This window comes from Panulirus ornatus, chromosome 24 (assembly GCF_036320965.1).
Source record: "Panulirus ornatus isolate Po-2019 chromosome 24, ASM3632096v1, whole genome shotgun sequence".
Classification (NCBI taxonomy): domain Eukaryota; kingdom Metazoa; phylum Arthropoda; class Malacostraca; order Decapoda; family Palinuridae; genus Panulirus; species Panulirus ornatus.
Genome location: NC_092247.1, coordinates 16,332,052 through 16,349,561, shown reverse-complemented (window position 1 = coordinate 16,349,561; position 17,510 = coordinate 16,332,052). Strand labels below are relative to the sequence as shown.

Genomic DNA, 17,510 nt, shown 5'->3' with positions numbered 1-17,510 from the left:
AGTGGAGGGGACAAGGAGAATCAGGAGAATGGAAGGATGGAGTAAAAAGGATTCTAAGCAATCAGGCCTGAACATACAAGAAGGTGAAAGGCATGCAGACGACAGAATGAATTGGAACGATTTGGTATGGTGAGTTCAAAGTGCTGTCATTGGACTGAACCAGGGCATGTGAATTGTCCGGGGTAATCCATGGAAAGTTCTGTAGGGCCTGGTTGTGGATAGGGAGCTGTGGTTTTGGTGCATTATACATGACAGCTTGGAAATCGATGAGAATAGATGGGGCCCTTCTTCGTTTGTTCCCAGTGCTACCTTACTAACATAGAAAATGGCTGTCAGGCATAGAAAAAACATAGCTAAGGAGATGGCCTTGATTAAGGCTTCAGATGCTGGTGCTGTCTCAGCTAACACAGAAAAAACATAGAAAAAAAGATGGGTGGAGTGGATGGGATTGCAGTTGCATTTCTCTATATAGGGTATGTAGATGGGAGTGCTTGGGAAATACAGACTACAGAGGCCCACTGGTCTATGTCTACATTATCTGTTTTGAACTTAAGTCTAACCTATTTCCAACTGTAAGATGATGAGTCAAGAACAGAACAGTAGGAAGGCTCTCTCCCCATCCTCCACACCTTCCAGCAACAACAGCAAGCAGGAAATAGAAATGTAGAATTACTATGCATTTGTTAAGTGAGCCTGAATGGAATATAAAAAGATGAAATAAAAAGGAAATCCTATCATAAAATCTTGCAACTTTCACCCTCAGCTGTATTACAATATATTCTTAGGATCTACAATGAAAATAAGGAATCAATGTATATCTATAACTTTCTTTCCTTGTGTTCATTCAGTAGATATTTGAACTTAGGAAAAGTCTGCCTAACTAGTTTTTGAAGATATAAAGTCTTTGCATTACTAAGGGTTAGTGGTAACGTATTTCAGTTTTCAACAAGTCTATTTACAAGGAACGTTTTCTCATATCAGAGTTACATCTTATAGCTTTAAGTGTTATTTCATTTGTTGTAATAATTGTACTTCCTTGCATTTCAAAAAGATCATTTTTCTTTTTATGATAGAGGCTCTACACCAAAGCTGGGCCTTAAGTGAAATATGAAGAGGTTCATGAAAGGGAAAAGGGAGAAACAAGGGAAAGTATTACAAATTTTGGAGGAAATAAAAAAAAATTGCCTTCAAAAAGTGCCAAGTCATAGCTATTGAGAGACACATGATAGGGTAGAATGTTCCAAAGCTCTGAGGTGTAGGGAAACAATTTTCAAAATGGCCCATCTCTGAGATGACAATGGCCACACAGTAATCATGTGATGAAGCAGTTTGCCGAGTATTGTGAGATCTAGCTAACTGTGGGGGCAAACAAGCAGTCAGCTCTGAGAAGCAAAAGCCAAAGAAATACCAATAGAAGAGGGAAAGTGAAACAATACTGAGGCATAGGGCAAGTGTGTCAAGTTTTGAGGTTAGCCTGGGAGAGTTAAAAAGTTGTTCTGCTTTCAACTTAATTCTTTCAAGAAAGAATGCAGAGTTAGAGCCATCCCTCGATGAGGGAGCTGCACTCCATATGAGGATGGATCAATCCTTTGTAGAAACAGCTACAGTTCCAAAGAAAAGAAATTTCAACATTTAAATAGGATTCCTAGCTTCATAGAGGCAGACTTAGCAATTTCCATAATGTGAGGCTTCCAAGATAGTGTGGATGTCATAGTTCTATCTATCTATATCTCTAATGCCTGTTCTATTCTGAAACTCCCTTAATGGGGTGGTCATGGCGACAGTCTCCATAACTTATGAACTCCAGAACTGCTTCTTAGTCTTTAGTGCCTCACCCTTAACAGACCACTGCCAGACAGCAAGTCTAGTGCAGTGTTTGTAGAGGCTCCTACCTACTGTTCCAACACACTACCTAAAGCTCCTACCTAGTGTTCCTACCTACTACTTCTACCCAATGTACCTATCTAATGCTCCTACCTACTAATTCTATATATTGCTCCTACCATTTTGCTAAAAGGCAGGGCTAGAACATAGCGCTCATGAAAAGAAAATGTAGAGTTACAAAGAATGAGCTGTGTGAGTTGTGTTGTCAAGTATGACAAGGAGAGATTGTATGTTTGTAGAGAGAATGCCAGTAGTCCACATGTAGGTAAGGCAGAAAGAAAAGACAGCTACCTGGGCCAGAGGAGTGCAACTGCAATGCTGGCTCAATACACAGCTGTCACAAACTCTCCTGATACCTAAGAGGGTAGTACTGGTAATATACCTCCCTGATAGTTGGCTGTCTACCAACTACTAAGTACGTTTATTGAGTCAAAGGAGGGATGAAAGTTGTGAGGAATTTTCAGTAGGGATGGGCAGAAGCTGAGTCATGAGGCATTAACATTTTCAAAACTTAGATTACAGCATAATCTACACTTCTTAAGAGAAAAGGTATCTAATCTTAGGCACCTTCCATACATCAAAAAAATTTCTCAGAGCTGGGGTCACTTTTGCATTAGGAAGAAGTTGTATGTATGAACATTAGCTGGGAGAATTAGGCAGTAGTAGTAGGAAGGAACATTACATAAGAGCCTCTGAAAACACAGAGCTAAAGTTGCCCTCTGCCAGCGCCTTGTTAAAGAAGAGGCACTAAAGGCTAAGAAGCAGCACTGGAGTTCACCAATTATAGAGACTCTTGTTGTGGCCATCCCCTCATGGGAGTTCCTGAAGGGAATGGGCATCACAGATGCAAATAGATATATAGATAGTAGGGGTCATTTTGTCACCCATCACTGTCCTTGTTCCAGTTTTTGCTCATCTTTCTTGTAGTTTTGGGACCAAACTAATGTTTAGTATACTTCAGAGAGTTATTAATAACAAATTCTAGATCCTTCTCTTCATTCCCTTTAGTTAGCAGATTTCCAAATATATGATAGTTTTGTTTTGTATCTTTCATCTCCAAAGTGCATAATCTTAAATTCGTCTATTCTACTATTCATTTGCCTTTTGTCTGACCACTTGGTTGTTTTGTTTAGATCTCTTTGAATTGTTTCACAGTCTCTACTATCTCCTAGTTTTGTATCATGCACAAATTCGGAGATCATAGATATGAGACCCAATTCATGATCTTTAATAAGCATTACAAAAAGAATGGGGCCAAGGTTCCGAATGGTACAGCACACCACTCAATACATTCAAAAAGTATGAGGCTTATACACTTAAAACTATGCACTGCTTTCTGCCAAGTATCTAATCCATGAACACGTCATTCCTATCCAGCTGCTTTTAATTCACAGATCAGTCTCTTGTGTAGTACTATATCAAAGGCCTTCTGAAAGTCAAGGTATATTAGAGAATGTCTGACATGGTTCCTCTTGTGCAATGGTTCCCAACCTTTTTCAAGAAACAATGAAGCTGATACACCCCTATAAAAATTCAGATAAACTTTTACATCAAGAATACTTACAGTCAAAAATCTCTCTCTCTCTCTCTCTCTCTCTCTCTCTCTCTCTCTCTCTCTCTCTCTCTCAAATCATTTGTGGCAACATCTCTAAGTCAATAAAATGGCAACCACAAAACAACAACAATGAATGAATCACACTGCACGAGAGAGCTTTCTACTTCACTTACAGTTATTGATTTGTCATGGAAGTGCACCTCACTTTTGAGGCAACATTCCACAACTAACATACATGATAATGTTTGTTTCAAACTCTGAAAAAGTGGCAACAGGGTGTCACTTAATCATCTGAAATGGAAACACGGACCTCAGTACAGAATTAGACTGTCAGCTCATGCTATTGATGGCTGAATATGAAGTTCCAAGAAATTACCAGCCCTGAACCAATAGCTCTTCTCAAAGGCAAGAATCTTCATTAATTTCTTCATTCATAATTACCCCAGGACCAGTTTCTATAAAACAATTCTAGTGTTACCTTGAACCTTTCATAAGTTCCTGCAGCTCAAGGCTGTTCTACTTCCAGCAGCAGGGAAATGAAGACTCTATGGAATAAGTTCTTTGGCATAACTGCACTACCAATGATGCAGCCTCATCAAAGGTGACCTTTCACTATGGTGTAAGCTAGAGCAGGAAGAGTCCAATAACACCATAATCTCCTTTTGATCAAATTACTAATGCACTCCCATTATAACCAAACTGTAAAATTTCAATACTTCTTATACATTCAAATACTTTTTTTAATTCATATTTGTTCGCAATTTCGTCTGTTAGCAAGGTAGCACTAGGAACAGACAAAGAAAGGCTCCATTCATTCACATCCATTTTCTAGCTGTCAAGTGAAATATATCATATTCACAGCCCCTATCCACAACCAGGCCCCACAAACCTTTCCATGGTTTCCTCCAGCTCTTCACATATTTCAAATAATTATTTTTTTTTTTTTTTGTAGCTGTCTCCCGCGTTTGCGAGGTAGCGCAAGGAAACAGACGAAAGAAATGGACCAACCCACCCCCATACACATGTATATACATACGTCCACACACGCAAATATACATACCTACACAGCTTTCCATGGTTTACCCCAGACGCTTTACATGCCCTGATTCAATCCACTGACAGCACGTCAACCCCGGTATACCACATCGCTCCAATTCACTCTATTCCTTGCCCTCCTTTCACCCTCCTGCATGTTCAGGCCCCGATCACACAAAATCTTTTTCACTCCATCTTTCCACCTCCAATTTGGTCTCCCTCTTCTCCTCATTCCCTGCACCTCCGACACATATATCCTCTTGGTCAATCTTTCCTCACTCATTCTCTCCATGTGCCCAAACCATTTCAAAACACCCTCTTCTGCTCTCTCAACCGCGCTCTTTTTATTTCCACACATCTCTCTTACCCTTATGTTACTTACTCGATCAAACCACCTCACACCACACATTGTCCTCAAACATCTCATTTCCAGCACATCCATCCTCCTGCGCACCACTCTATCCATAGCCCACGCCTCGCAACCATACAACATTGTTGGCACCACTATTCCTTCAAACATATCCATTTTTGCTTTCCGAGATAATGTTCTCGACTTCCACACATTCTTCAAGGCTCCCAGAATTTTCGCCCCCTCCCCCATCCTATGATCCACTTCCGCTTCCATGGTTCCATCCGCTGACAGATCCACTCCCAGATATCTAAAACACTTTACTTCCTCCAGTTTTTCTCCATTCAAACTCACCTCCCAATTGACTTGACCCTCAACCCTACTGTACCTAATAACCTTGCTCTTATTCACATTTACTCTTAACTTTCTTCTTTCACAAACTTTACCAAACTCAGTCACCAGCTTCTACAGTTTCTCACATGGATCAGCCACCAGCGCTGTATCATCAGCGAACAACAACTGACTCACTTCCCAAGCTCTCTCATCCCCAACAGACTTCATACTTGCCCCTCTTTCCAAAACTCTTGCATTCACCTCCCTAACAACCCCATCCATAAACAAATTAAACAACCATGGAGACATCACACACCCCTGCCGCAAACCTACATTCACTGAGAGCCAATCACTTTCCTCTCTTCCTACACGTACACATGCCTTACATCCTCGATAAAAACTTTTCACTGCTTCTAACAACTTGCCTCCCACACCATATATTCTTAATACCTTCCACAGAGCATCTCTATCAACTCTATCATATATCATATAATTTGCTTTGAGATAGACTATATGTATAAGGTACAAGAAACACCTATGGCCACCTAGCTGTCAGTCTAATGAAGTCAATGGATGGAAATATGAAACATGTGTTTTGGAAACATAATGCTTCTTTACTTTTTAAATGTTTAAACCAAGCACAATGAAATTTTCTGAGCACACCCATACAACCCCACAAGTGTTTACTAACCCCTTCAATTTCAAAAGTGCCCACTAGGAACCAGCAAAAGTAGTAGCCAGTAGGAACATTAGGTAGAAGCCTCTACAAACACTGTGCAAGAGTTGCTCTCTGCCACTGGACTGTTAAGGGTGAGGCACTAAAGACTAAGAAGTGGCACAGGAGTCCACTAGTTATTTAGACTATTGCCAAAGCCATCCCCCTGAGGGAGTTCCAGGTGGGAACAGGTATCAGAGATACAGATAGACAGAAGGGATCCAACGCTAAGTGTATCATACCTACAACATTGAGGTATGAGACCTTAGACCTCAATGTCTGTCTTTGCCACCTCCAATGGCAACAAAGGGTCAATACATAATCTTGAAAAAATCAAAGGTCAGGTGATTACATCAGCAATAACAATAAAAACTAACTAAACTAGTGGAGGAAGCAAACTGGTAGAGCATCCCATTAGAAGGTATACTACTCAGCTAGGTGAACCAGGGTCTCAACCTCTACTGAAAGTTTGGTATCATCCCTTGCCTTGTGCATGACCATCAAATCCCAGATCTACAAAAATCAACCTCAATATGAGACTTTTGATAAGTCATGAATACCATCATCTATTACATTATCAAAAAATAAGAAATTGCATTTGAAAATTACTGCAAATCACATAAAACAAAAACAAAGTAAAGCTTTGGTTAACCAACCAAAACAGTCTCAGCTCAATGCCATATTTTTATATTTTCCTATCTTAATGTTCACACAACATAAAAACAGTACTTAAACAAACGTCTCTTACCTTCTAGGTGTTGCTGGTCTCCAGACATGACCATAATGCTACTTTCCCAGCCCCAACCCCATTCATTTGTCGTACCATCAATACTTCTACTGATGTCCTCCAGATGCTGTCCCTTAACAGTTTTGTCACTCTCCACCTGTTAAGATTAAAAGAAAATCATCACAGTATTTATTTATCTATCTATATCTGTGATGCTTGCTCCCTTAGGGAATTCCCTCGCATACCACATTCCACACATTTTTCCATCATTTCTCTTCCTCCAGTACTCTTCAAATTCATTTCCTCATGTGACAGGTGGTCTTCCTCTAACACCAACCCCTTTAATTGTACTTTCTGTTCTGCATTCTTTCCACATGCCCAAAACCTTAAAATGTTATATTTCACCTACTCTATCAGTCCACAATTCATTCCCTTTGCATTCCTTGCCATACCAAATCTCTTACACATCCACTTATTTCATTCTTCATTCCACCTAGTCATACCACATGCATCACTCAAATAACTCATTTCCACAGCCTGGATTCTTGACCTCTGTGATTCATTCAATGTCCATGTTTCGGCTGCATAGTCTGGGTTAGAAGGACTAAGCTATCCTTAATCATTTCTTCACTCCCATACCCAATGAGTCTTCTACTCTGCTCTGCTCTCTCTCTTATCTCTCCTTCCATATCACCCAACTAACCCATGACAGCTCCTAATTACTTAATTTCTCTGACCTCTTCCAGTCTTTCAGCCCCCATGTCTATAATACAATTTTGTATACTTTCTCCTTTCACTCTATGGGTTTGCAAAATCTATACTTTCTGATATCTTTCAAACACCACAGACTTATTCCCCTATAACTGCTACATACATCCTTAGCAACTTTTCTTTTGAATAAAGGAAGATTAATAATTTTCACCCAATCCCCAAATACAACCTTCTGTTTCAGTGCTAAAATTACATATCAAATGTATCCACTCTATTGCACTTTCTCTTCCCAACTTAAAACATTTCAGCTATAATCCCATCCACTCTAGGTGCCTTTCCTACATTCAACCTCATTATCACCCTTTTCAACTCCCATCTTGTCATAGTCCCCTGCACTTGTATCCTTTTCCTTCCATCCTCCAAACCCATTCATGTAACAAGTGCTGTCTCACCTTCTCCCACATTCCTCAGTTCTAAATACTCTTTCCATCTTTTCATTTCCTCCTTTTGATTCAGCAATTCCCCTTCCTTACTTCTCACAGTAACATTTCCAATTTTACATCCACCTCTTTCCTTTTCTACTTCTTCCAATTCAATTTCTTATTTTTCTCAAACTTTTCACTCAACTTTCTTCCATATAATCTTCATCTACACTTTCTATGTTTTCCTCTATCAGCTTCTTAACATTCCATTTACATATCTTATATTCTTCCCTCCTCCTATGGTGAACTTCCAAAGGTACATTCCTTTCAAGCACTCTACCTTACCCCTTCTTCTTCTCATCCACAGCATTTACAATCTCATCCATCCACCATGCATTTCCCTTTTAATCATTATATCTCATGACCTTGTATCCAAATGGTAATTACTCAATTTTTAACAGACTTTCTCTCAACCACACAAAACTGCATCTCTATATTCATTGCACTTCCATTTAAACTTCTGGTCACCCTCCTTTCATACTCCTTGCACTCTTTCTGATTCATCTTAAAGGCCAACACCTCTTATCACTCCATTCTTCTCAACACCAAACCTCCACCTTTCCCTTAGCCTCAGCCCAACAAGAGCTGCAAAATGGTCAGTCTCCAAAGAATCCTCTCATAATTCTAGCATCCAGCACAGCCTTTCTCAACCTTTCATCCACTGCCACAGTCAATCAAACACTTTTGTTCTTCTCTCCCATCATTTCTCATCCATGCATACCTGTGGATCATCTTGTGCTGAAAAAAGATGTTTGCAATGAATAAACTCCTCTCACCAGAGACATCCACAAGATAAATTCCATTCTCATCTACTCTAGGGACTCCCCATTTGCCAACTACTCTTGCCAGTTTCATCACATCCCACTCTTACATTCATATCACCAATTACAACCAAATTTCTCACCTTCTAAAAACCATTTATACAGTCATTCAAATTTCTCCATGAACAATTAATTTCATCCTTACCTCATGCTATCTTCATATTCATACCTATGCACACACCAAATTCCAATCCTTCCTTTCACCCACACTATTCTTGATCCATTCCATCCATGCTCTGTTACATCCTCCCAGGCTCTCAGTGATGGCACTAAATATTCTCCTTTCCCTGTTCCCTGATAATCTTTATTCATTCATTCCCATCCATACCACTCCTCCTTCTATGCCCTCCCATAATTTGCATTTATCACTTCAATTTTCACTTCATACACCCCACCCAAGGATATGGGTTTCCCCAAATCCCAGCACATTCAGACTATAACTTTTAATTTCTCTACAAGCTCCCTCCTTTTATTCTCACAAGTTATTCCATAAACAGTCAGAGCCATCAGCCTCAATCATAACTGGTAGACTCCAATGCCACTCCTTAGCCTTTTGTGCCTCATCTTTGACAGGTTACTGGCACAGGGCAACTCCAGCAGTGTTTCCCAGAGCAATGGGGCTCTTAAACTCTGTAAAACTAAGGCCCAAGCAAGATTCATTTCTTTTAAGCTTAAATCATCTTGCAGATTTCATATAATAAAATGAAACTAAACCAGAAACTTGTCAAAAAATATGTACTCCCTGGGTGTAGCACTTTGCACTCCTGACCGTGGTGTATTCACAGGCTGCCCAGGGTCAAACACATAGGTTCGAATCCTAGTTATGGATGTCAGCCCACAGTCAACCCAGCTGTTCATCCACCCCTACAGGTTGGTCGATAATATGAGTACCTGGCTCAAGCTAGGATATATATATGTATAGAGGAGGGTGGATGTGTTGGAAATGAAATGTTTGAGGACAATATGTGGTGTGAGGTGGTTTGATCGAGTAAGTAAGGTAAGGGTGAGAGAGATGTGTAGAAATAAAAAGAGTATGGTTGAGAGAGCAGAAGAGGGTGTGTTGAAATGGTTTTGACAAATGGAGAGAATGAGTGAGGAAAGACTGGCAAAGAGGATATATATGGTCAGAGGTGGAGGGAACAAGAGGTGGGAGACCAAAATGGAGGTGGAAGGATAGATTGAAAAAGATTTTGAGCAATCAGGGCCTGAACATACACTGCTGTTCCCCAATCTGATGCTCTGTATATGCTCTCACCCTCTCAATCAATACCCTCCCATATAATTTCCCAGGAATCCTCAACATGTTTATACCTCTGTAATTTGAGAACTCACTTTTATCCCCTTTGCCTCTGTACAATGGCACTATGCAAGCATTCTGCCAATCCTCAGGCACCTCACCATGAGTCATACATACATTAAATAGCCTTACCAGCCAGTCAATAGTACAGTCACCCCCTTTTTTAATAAATTCCACTGCAATACCATCCAAACCCACCATCTTGCTGGCTTTCATTTTCCACAAAGCTTTTACTACCTCTTCTCTGTTTACTAAATCATTCTCCCTACCTCTTCTCTGTTTACTAAATCATTCTCCCTAACCCTATCACTTTGCACAACACCTCGACCAAAACACCCTATATCTGCCTCTCTATCATCAAACACATTCAACAAACCTTCAAAATACTCACTCCATCTCCTTCTCACATCACCACTACTTGTTATCACCCTCCCTATTAGCCCCCTTCACTGAAGTTCCCATTTGTTCCCTTGTCTTACGCACTTTATTTACCTCCTTCCAAAACATCTTTTTATTCTCCCTAAAATTTAATGATACTCTCTCACCCCAACTCTCATTTGCCCTCTTTTTCATCTCTTGCACCTTTCTCTTGACCTGCCTCTTTCTTTTATAATCTCCCACTCATTTGCATTATTTCCCTGCAAAAATTGTCCAAATGCATCTCTCTTCTCTTTCACTAATAATCTTACTTCTTCATCCCACCACTCATTGCCCTTTCTAATCTGCCCACCTCCCACGCTTCTCATGCCACAGGCATCTTTTGCGCAAGCCATCACTGCTTCCCTAAATACATCCCATTCCTCCCCCACTCCCCTTACCTCCTTTGTTCTCACCTTTTTCCATTCTGTACTCCAGTCTATCCTCTAGTACTTCCTCACACAAGTCTCCTTCACAAGCTCACTTACTCTCACCACTCTCTTCACCCCTACATTCCCTCTTCTTTTCTGAGAACCTCTACAAATCTTCACCTTCGCCTTCACCCTCTCAATCAATACCCTCCCATATACTTTCCCAGGAATACTCAACAAATTTATACCTCTGTAATTTGAGAACTCACTTTTATCCCCTTTGCCTTTGTACAATGGCACTATGCGAGCATTCTGCCAATCCTCAGGCACCTCACCATGAGTCATACATACATTAAATAACCATTTTGGCCCTGATCACTCAAAATCTTCTTCACTCCATCTCTCGACCTCCAATTTGGTCTTCCACTGCTCCTCGTTCCCTCCACCTCTGACACATATATCCTCTTGGTCAATCTTTCCTCACTCATTCTCTCCATGTGCACAAACCATTTCAAAATACCCTCTTCTGCTCTATCAACCACTCTCTTTTTATTTCCACACATCTCTCTTACCTTATTATTACTAACTCAATCAAACCACCTCACACCACATATTGTCCTCAAACATCTCATTTCCAGCACATCCACCCTCCTCCACACAACTCTATCCATAGCCCACGCCTCGAAACCATACAACATTGTTGGAACCACTATTCCTTCAAACATACCCATTTTTGCTTTCCGAGGTAATGTTCTCGACTTCCACACATTCTTCAAGGCTCCCAGACCTTTCGCCCCCTCCCCCACCCTATGATTCACTTCCGCTTCCATGGTTCCATCCACTGCCAGATCCACTCCCAGATATCTAAAACACTTCACTTCCTCCAGTTTTTCTCCATTCAAACTTACTTCCTAATTGACTTGACCCAAGCTTGCTCTTATTCACATTTACTCTCAACTTTCTTCTTTCACACACTTTACCAAACTCACTCACCAGCTTCTGCAGTTTCTCATATGAATCAATCAGCCACCAGCGCTGTATCATCAGCAAACAACAACTGCCTCATTTCCCAAGCTCTCTCATCCACAACAGACTGCATCCTTGCCCCTCTTTCCAAAACTCTTGCATTCACCCCTCTAACAACCCCATCCATAAACAAATTAAACAACCATGGAGACATCACACACCCCTGCCACAAACCTACATTCACTGAGAACCAATCACTTTCCTCTCTTCCTACACGTACACATGCCTTATATCCTCGATAAAAACTTTTCACTGCTTCTAACAACTTGTCTTCCACACCATATATTCTTAATACCTTCCACAGAGCATCTCTATCAACCCTATCATATGCCTTCCTCAGGTCCATAAATGCTACATACAAATCCATTTGCTTTTCTAAGTATTTCTCACATACATTCTTCAAAGCAAACACCTGATCCACACATCCTCTACCACTTCTGAAACCACACTGCTCTTCCCCAATCTGATGCTCTGTACATGCCTTCACCCTCTCAATCAATACCCTCCCATATAATTTACCAGGAATACTCAACAAACTTATACCTCTGTAATTTGAGCACTCACTCTTATCCCCTTTGCCTTTGTACAATGGCACTATGCACGCATTCCGCCAATCCTCAGGCACCTCACCATGAGTCATACATACATTAAATAACCTTACCAACCAGTCAACAATACAGTCACCCCCTTTTTTAATAAATTCCACTGCAATACCATCCAAACCTGCTGCCTTGCTGGCTTTCATCTTCCGCAAAGCTTTCACTACCTCTTCTCTGTTTACCAAATCATTTTCCCTAACCCTCTCACTTTGCACACCACCTCGACCAAAACACCCTATATCTGCCACTCTATCATCAAACACATTCAACAAACCTTTAAAATACTCACTCCATCTCCTTCTCACATCACCACTACTACTTGTTATCACCTCCCCATTTGCGCCCTTCACTGAAGTTCCCATTTGCTCCCTTGTCTTATGCACTTTATTTACCTCCTTCCAGAACATCTTTTTATTCTCCCTAAAATCTAATGATACTCTCTGACCCCAACTCTCATTTGCCCTTTTTTTCACCTCTTGAAGGAGATCTGTGTGAGGAAGTACCAGGGGAGACTGAGTACAGAATGGAAAAAGGTGAGAACAATGGAAGCAAGGGGAGTGGGGGAGGAATGGGATGTATTTAGGGAATCAGTGATGGATTGCGCAAAAGATGCTTGTGGCATGAGAAGAGTGGGAGGTGGGTTGATTAGAAAGGGTAGTGAGTGGTGGGATGAAGAAGTAAGAGTATTAGTGAAAGAGAAGAGAGAGGCATTTGGACGATTTTTGCAGGGAAAAAATGCAATTGAGTGGGAGATGTATAAAAGAAAGAGACAGGAGGTCAAGAGAAAGGTGCAAGTGGTGAAAAATATATACATATATATATATATAAATCCCTGGGGATAGGGGAGAAAGAATACTTCCCACGTATTCCCTGCATGTCGCAGAAGGCGACTAAAAGGGGAGGGAGTGGGTGGCTGGAAATCCTCCCCTCTCGTTTCTTTTTTAATTTTCCAAAAGAAGGAACAGAAAAGGGGGCCAGGTGAGGATTTTCCCTCTAAGGCCCAGTCCTCTGTTCTTAACGCTACCTCGCAAACGTGGGAAATCTGTTCTTAACGCTACCTCGCTATCGCGGGAAATGGCGAATAGTATGAAAAAAAAAAAATATATATATATAAATCCTCCCCTCTCATTTTTTTTATTTTTCCAAAAGAAGGAACAGAGAAGGGGGCCACGTGAGGATATTCCCTGAAAGGCCCAGTCCTCTGTTCTTAACGCTACCTCGCTATCGCGGGAAATGGCGAACAGTATGAAAAAAAATATATATATTGTTACGAACATGCGTGTGTGCCCCATGTTCATACGTGTGTTCCTTTGTCTGTTTAAGCTGTAAGTGATGTTTTGTGTTGTAGGATGGAATAGAAGGGGGCGAGGACCTCCGTTATCTCAGCTTGGGTTTTACTCCCCTAACTGGGTCATCAATTCAGTTACCCTCAACACTTAGGCCTGTCGTCTTTCCCATACTCGAGGCACCAGACGGCCGAAGTCAATAGCAGGGATCATGCCGGGCCATCAATCCAGTTACCCTCAAGACTTGGACCTGTCATTTCTCCCCTGTTCGAGGCACCAGACGACTGAGGTCAAGATAGGAGGTCAGCTAGGAAATATGGCTTCCTGTATATCTTCGTTACCGTCAGGACAAGAGGAGGTTGGGCCTTAGGCAAGATGAGGGCCGGACCTAAGACCCTCCAGCCAACCAAGAGTGGCACTATGAGCCACTCTCCTCCAGTCACAGCCAGACCTTAGGAATCCCGCCAAGTAGGAGTGGCACTATGAGCCACCTTCCTCCAATCACAGCTGGATCTTAGGCCTCTAGCCAATCAAGAGTGGCACTATGGGTCACCTTTCTCCAATCCCACCTGAGACTAAGGGCGGGGCAGGCCACTCCTGGCTCGCTCCTCCCTTCAATAAAAACCTCTGACACCTGCTGGGCCACGATTCCTATCTATCACGCAAGCCCAGCAGGTAAGAGGGCTTCCCCTTTATCCCAAACCTGTAGCCTATGATCACTGTGTAAAGTGGCACTATATGACATTCTATGGTGTTACATTGCCTCTGTCATTTAGGTTCAAGTGTCATGGAGTATTGTAACTTGTCATAGAAGTGTCCAACGAATAAGTGTATCTTGAATCATGTTGCTAGTCAAATTGTCATAAAGGCAAGAGATCTCCCCGTTTGAAATCTTACCTGGAACACTGAACTCACGTTCAGTTTGTGCCTGATTAATGTGCTTCTGTTATTTTGTACTCTTTATTTCTTGGATTATAAGTAGTTTTAATACTGGTGTTTGATTTAATCCCAGAACTCCAAGATAGTATTATCCATGTGCATAGTTGATGATCCTTCCCAGTGGGAGGATTCATAAGAAATTGGTGACCTCGCCAGGATGTTTCTTGCATTAACAGAATCTCCTCGATTTGTTAATCATGTCGTTGACCAAAGACGCTGATGGTGAACGTTTCTGTCGATCTGAGCCCTCTCTCAAGGACATTACATCTTTAACAAGTTATGAGTTAAAGCTTGTTGCGTATAGGCTTGTTGGTGAGCAGATCATAGGTGCCGAGTCTGATGCTGAAATCAGCGTTGACGATACCGTCCTACCATTGGAGTCAGCAAAAACTTTAGTCCCTCCCCAGCTTTACAGTAATGTCAATGTCAATCCCAAATGCTTGCATCTTCAACTACATATGCAGAACGAATGGACTGAACAAGCTAGGCTAGCATGAGAATGAGTGAAATTACGACAAAGTGTGCCATGACCAGAACCAGTGTTATCTCATTTGAAAAATGTGGATGTTGTACCAAAGTTCTGCGAAGATGACGTGACTACATTTTCCATAAGTTTGAAGACTGCCCATCAGCTCTCTTGGCTGATGTAATCTTGGACGACTGTGTTAAGTCCCCTCCTTGTTGGTAAGGCTCAGTCCGCATACACCTCGTTGACTGGTGACCAGTGTACTGATTATGAGGTCGTGAAACAGGCAGTGCTGAGAGTTTATCATTTAAATCCGGAAGCATACCAACTCAAGTTTAGAGCTAAAAATAGGCATCCTGATCAAGACTAAGCAGATAACATTCATGAAAAGGTCAGGTTATACGTGCAGCGGCTACACTCCGAACAAGTTTGTGATTTTGAGGCAGTTTCAGAATTAATAGTTCTCAAGGAATGTAAGGACAGTGTACCCATGATGTACTGAGATACTTAGTCATCAAAGAGGCGAGGATTGTTGAGAAGGCTGGGGAACTAACAGATGAGTACGTCCTAAATCTCAAACTTGACGCATAAAGACATTCAAAGGGTTTTGATGGCAGAGGAATATCCAAAAATCATGTAACCCCACAACTCCAAGAGAGTTAAGGTTTGTTCTAACTGTTGCAAGATTGGGCACCAGGTGAGAGACTGCTGGGCTAGGGTGAAGGAATCCAGACTCTACCAAGCGTAGGCCAGTGAGTCTCTTCTCAACTTTAGGGCCACCTAGTAATGTAGGTGAGGCTATCCCTGCTCTTAGGAAAGTGAGGAGCTGCAAGAGTGGTAATTAGTCTGCAGTTAAGGATCTGTTTCGGGGGAACTACAATGCATTCCTGTCTAAGGGATATGTCCATAGCGGTGGAACCCAAAGAAACGTGACTGTATTGTGGGATTCTGGTGTTCTGCAATCCCTGATGATGGATGGCTTGGTGCCAGTAGGAGAATCTAAGCACCGAGTCTTACTAGATGGGCTGTTGGGTCTCAAGGCAGTTCCACTAGCCGATGTGAGTGTGGAAACAGATCTCTTCATGGGCCCTGCCCAGGTGGGGAGTGTGGGTCAGTTGCCTGTCTCAGGAGTGGACTTTGTGTTAGGCAATGACCTAGCGGGGGGAAACATGAGTCCACCAGCACCAGCGGTGTTGGTGAGACCAGTGGAGTCCACAGAGACAGAGCAACTTGAGGAAGAGGTACCAGGGGTATTCCCCATGTGCGCAATTACCTGGTCCATGTCCGCTAAGAAAGCAGGCTGTTGGCCAAAAGGGACAGAGCTTGAGGCAGAGAGACTGCAATCACTCTCTGAGAGTGAGACAAGTGAGGTGGAGCTGGGGGATACCTTCTTTGCTGGTTTAGACTAGGAGCAAGAGTCAACGGATGAGGCTGATGATTTGTCTCAGCAGAATCTGAAGAGATTACAGAGAGCCGAACCAGAGTTTGAGAGACTGTTTGAGTCAGCTGAGGAATCGACTGACGGTTATTACTTCTGGGATGAGCTGCTGATGAGGAAATGGTGTCTGGTATCATATAATGGGGAAGACGAAGAGTGGCAGACAGTCCACCAGGTAGTGGTGCCACGTCCCTACAGAAGGGAGATTTTGACATGACTCAATGTTCGCCAGTCATTTAGGGGTGAGAAATACCCCTAACCAAGTGTGGCGGAGTGTACGTTGGCCTAGAGTCCACTGGGATGTCGCTCAGTATGTAAAGACATGTCATACATGTCAAGTGATGGGAAAGCCTAATCAGAAGCTTAAGGCTGCTCCCTTAGTTCCTATTCCCCCATTTGAAGCTCCATTTGACCGGGTCATAGTTGACATTGTGGGCCCATTGCCAAGAGCCTCATCTGGCCACCATTACATTTTAAGTATCATTGATATGGCCACAAGATATCCCGAAGCAATACCATTAAGAAGCATGAATGCCAAGACTGTTGTCTGGGAGCTGCTTAGCTTCTTCACGAAGTTTGGACTGCCTAAAGAGGTGCAATCTGATCGGGGATTCAATTTCATGTCCGGGACTTTTCAACAAATCCTGAGGGTTTGGAACGTTACCATTCCACTCTGAAGTTCATGCTAAAGAAGTATTGTGCCGACAACACTAAAGACTGGGATAAGGGACTTCCATTTCTTCTCTTTGCCACAAGAGAAGTGCCTAATGAGTCCCTAGGTTTCTCCCCCTTTGAGCTGATGTTTACCCACGAGGTCCGAGGGCCTCGTAAGTTACTGAAAGACGTGTGGCTGAACAAGAGTGAAAGTGTAGGCCTGTTGGACTCTGTTAGCGAGTTAGAGGAGAAGTTCCAGAGGTGTTGGGAAGCCGCTCAAAAGAATCTAACAGAGACCCAAGTATGAATAAAAAGATGGTATGACAAACGATCTAAATTGAGATGGTTTGAGGCGGGGGATGAGGTGTTGCTTCTACTACCCCAATCAGGACAGCCCCTGGCTGC

The 17,510-nt window shown here is 42.1% G+C and overlaps 1 protein-coding gene across 2 annotated transcripts in view; it reads right to left on the bottom strand.

Annotated features, from left to right (window-relative positions):
- Positions 1-17,510, bottom strand: part of LOC139757124 (uncharacterized) — a 459,373-nt gene that overhangs the window by 348,041 nt on the left and 93,822 nt on the right. For both annotated transcript variants that reach the window (XM_071677224.1, XM_071677223.1), the window contains exon 6: positions 6,620-6,755. In XM_071677224.1, coding sequence (XP_071533325.1) covers positions 6,620-6,755 — 136 coding nt within the window. The remainder of the gene's footprint in view (positions 1-6,619; positions 6,756-17,510) is intronic.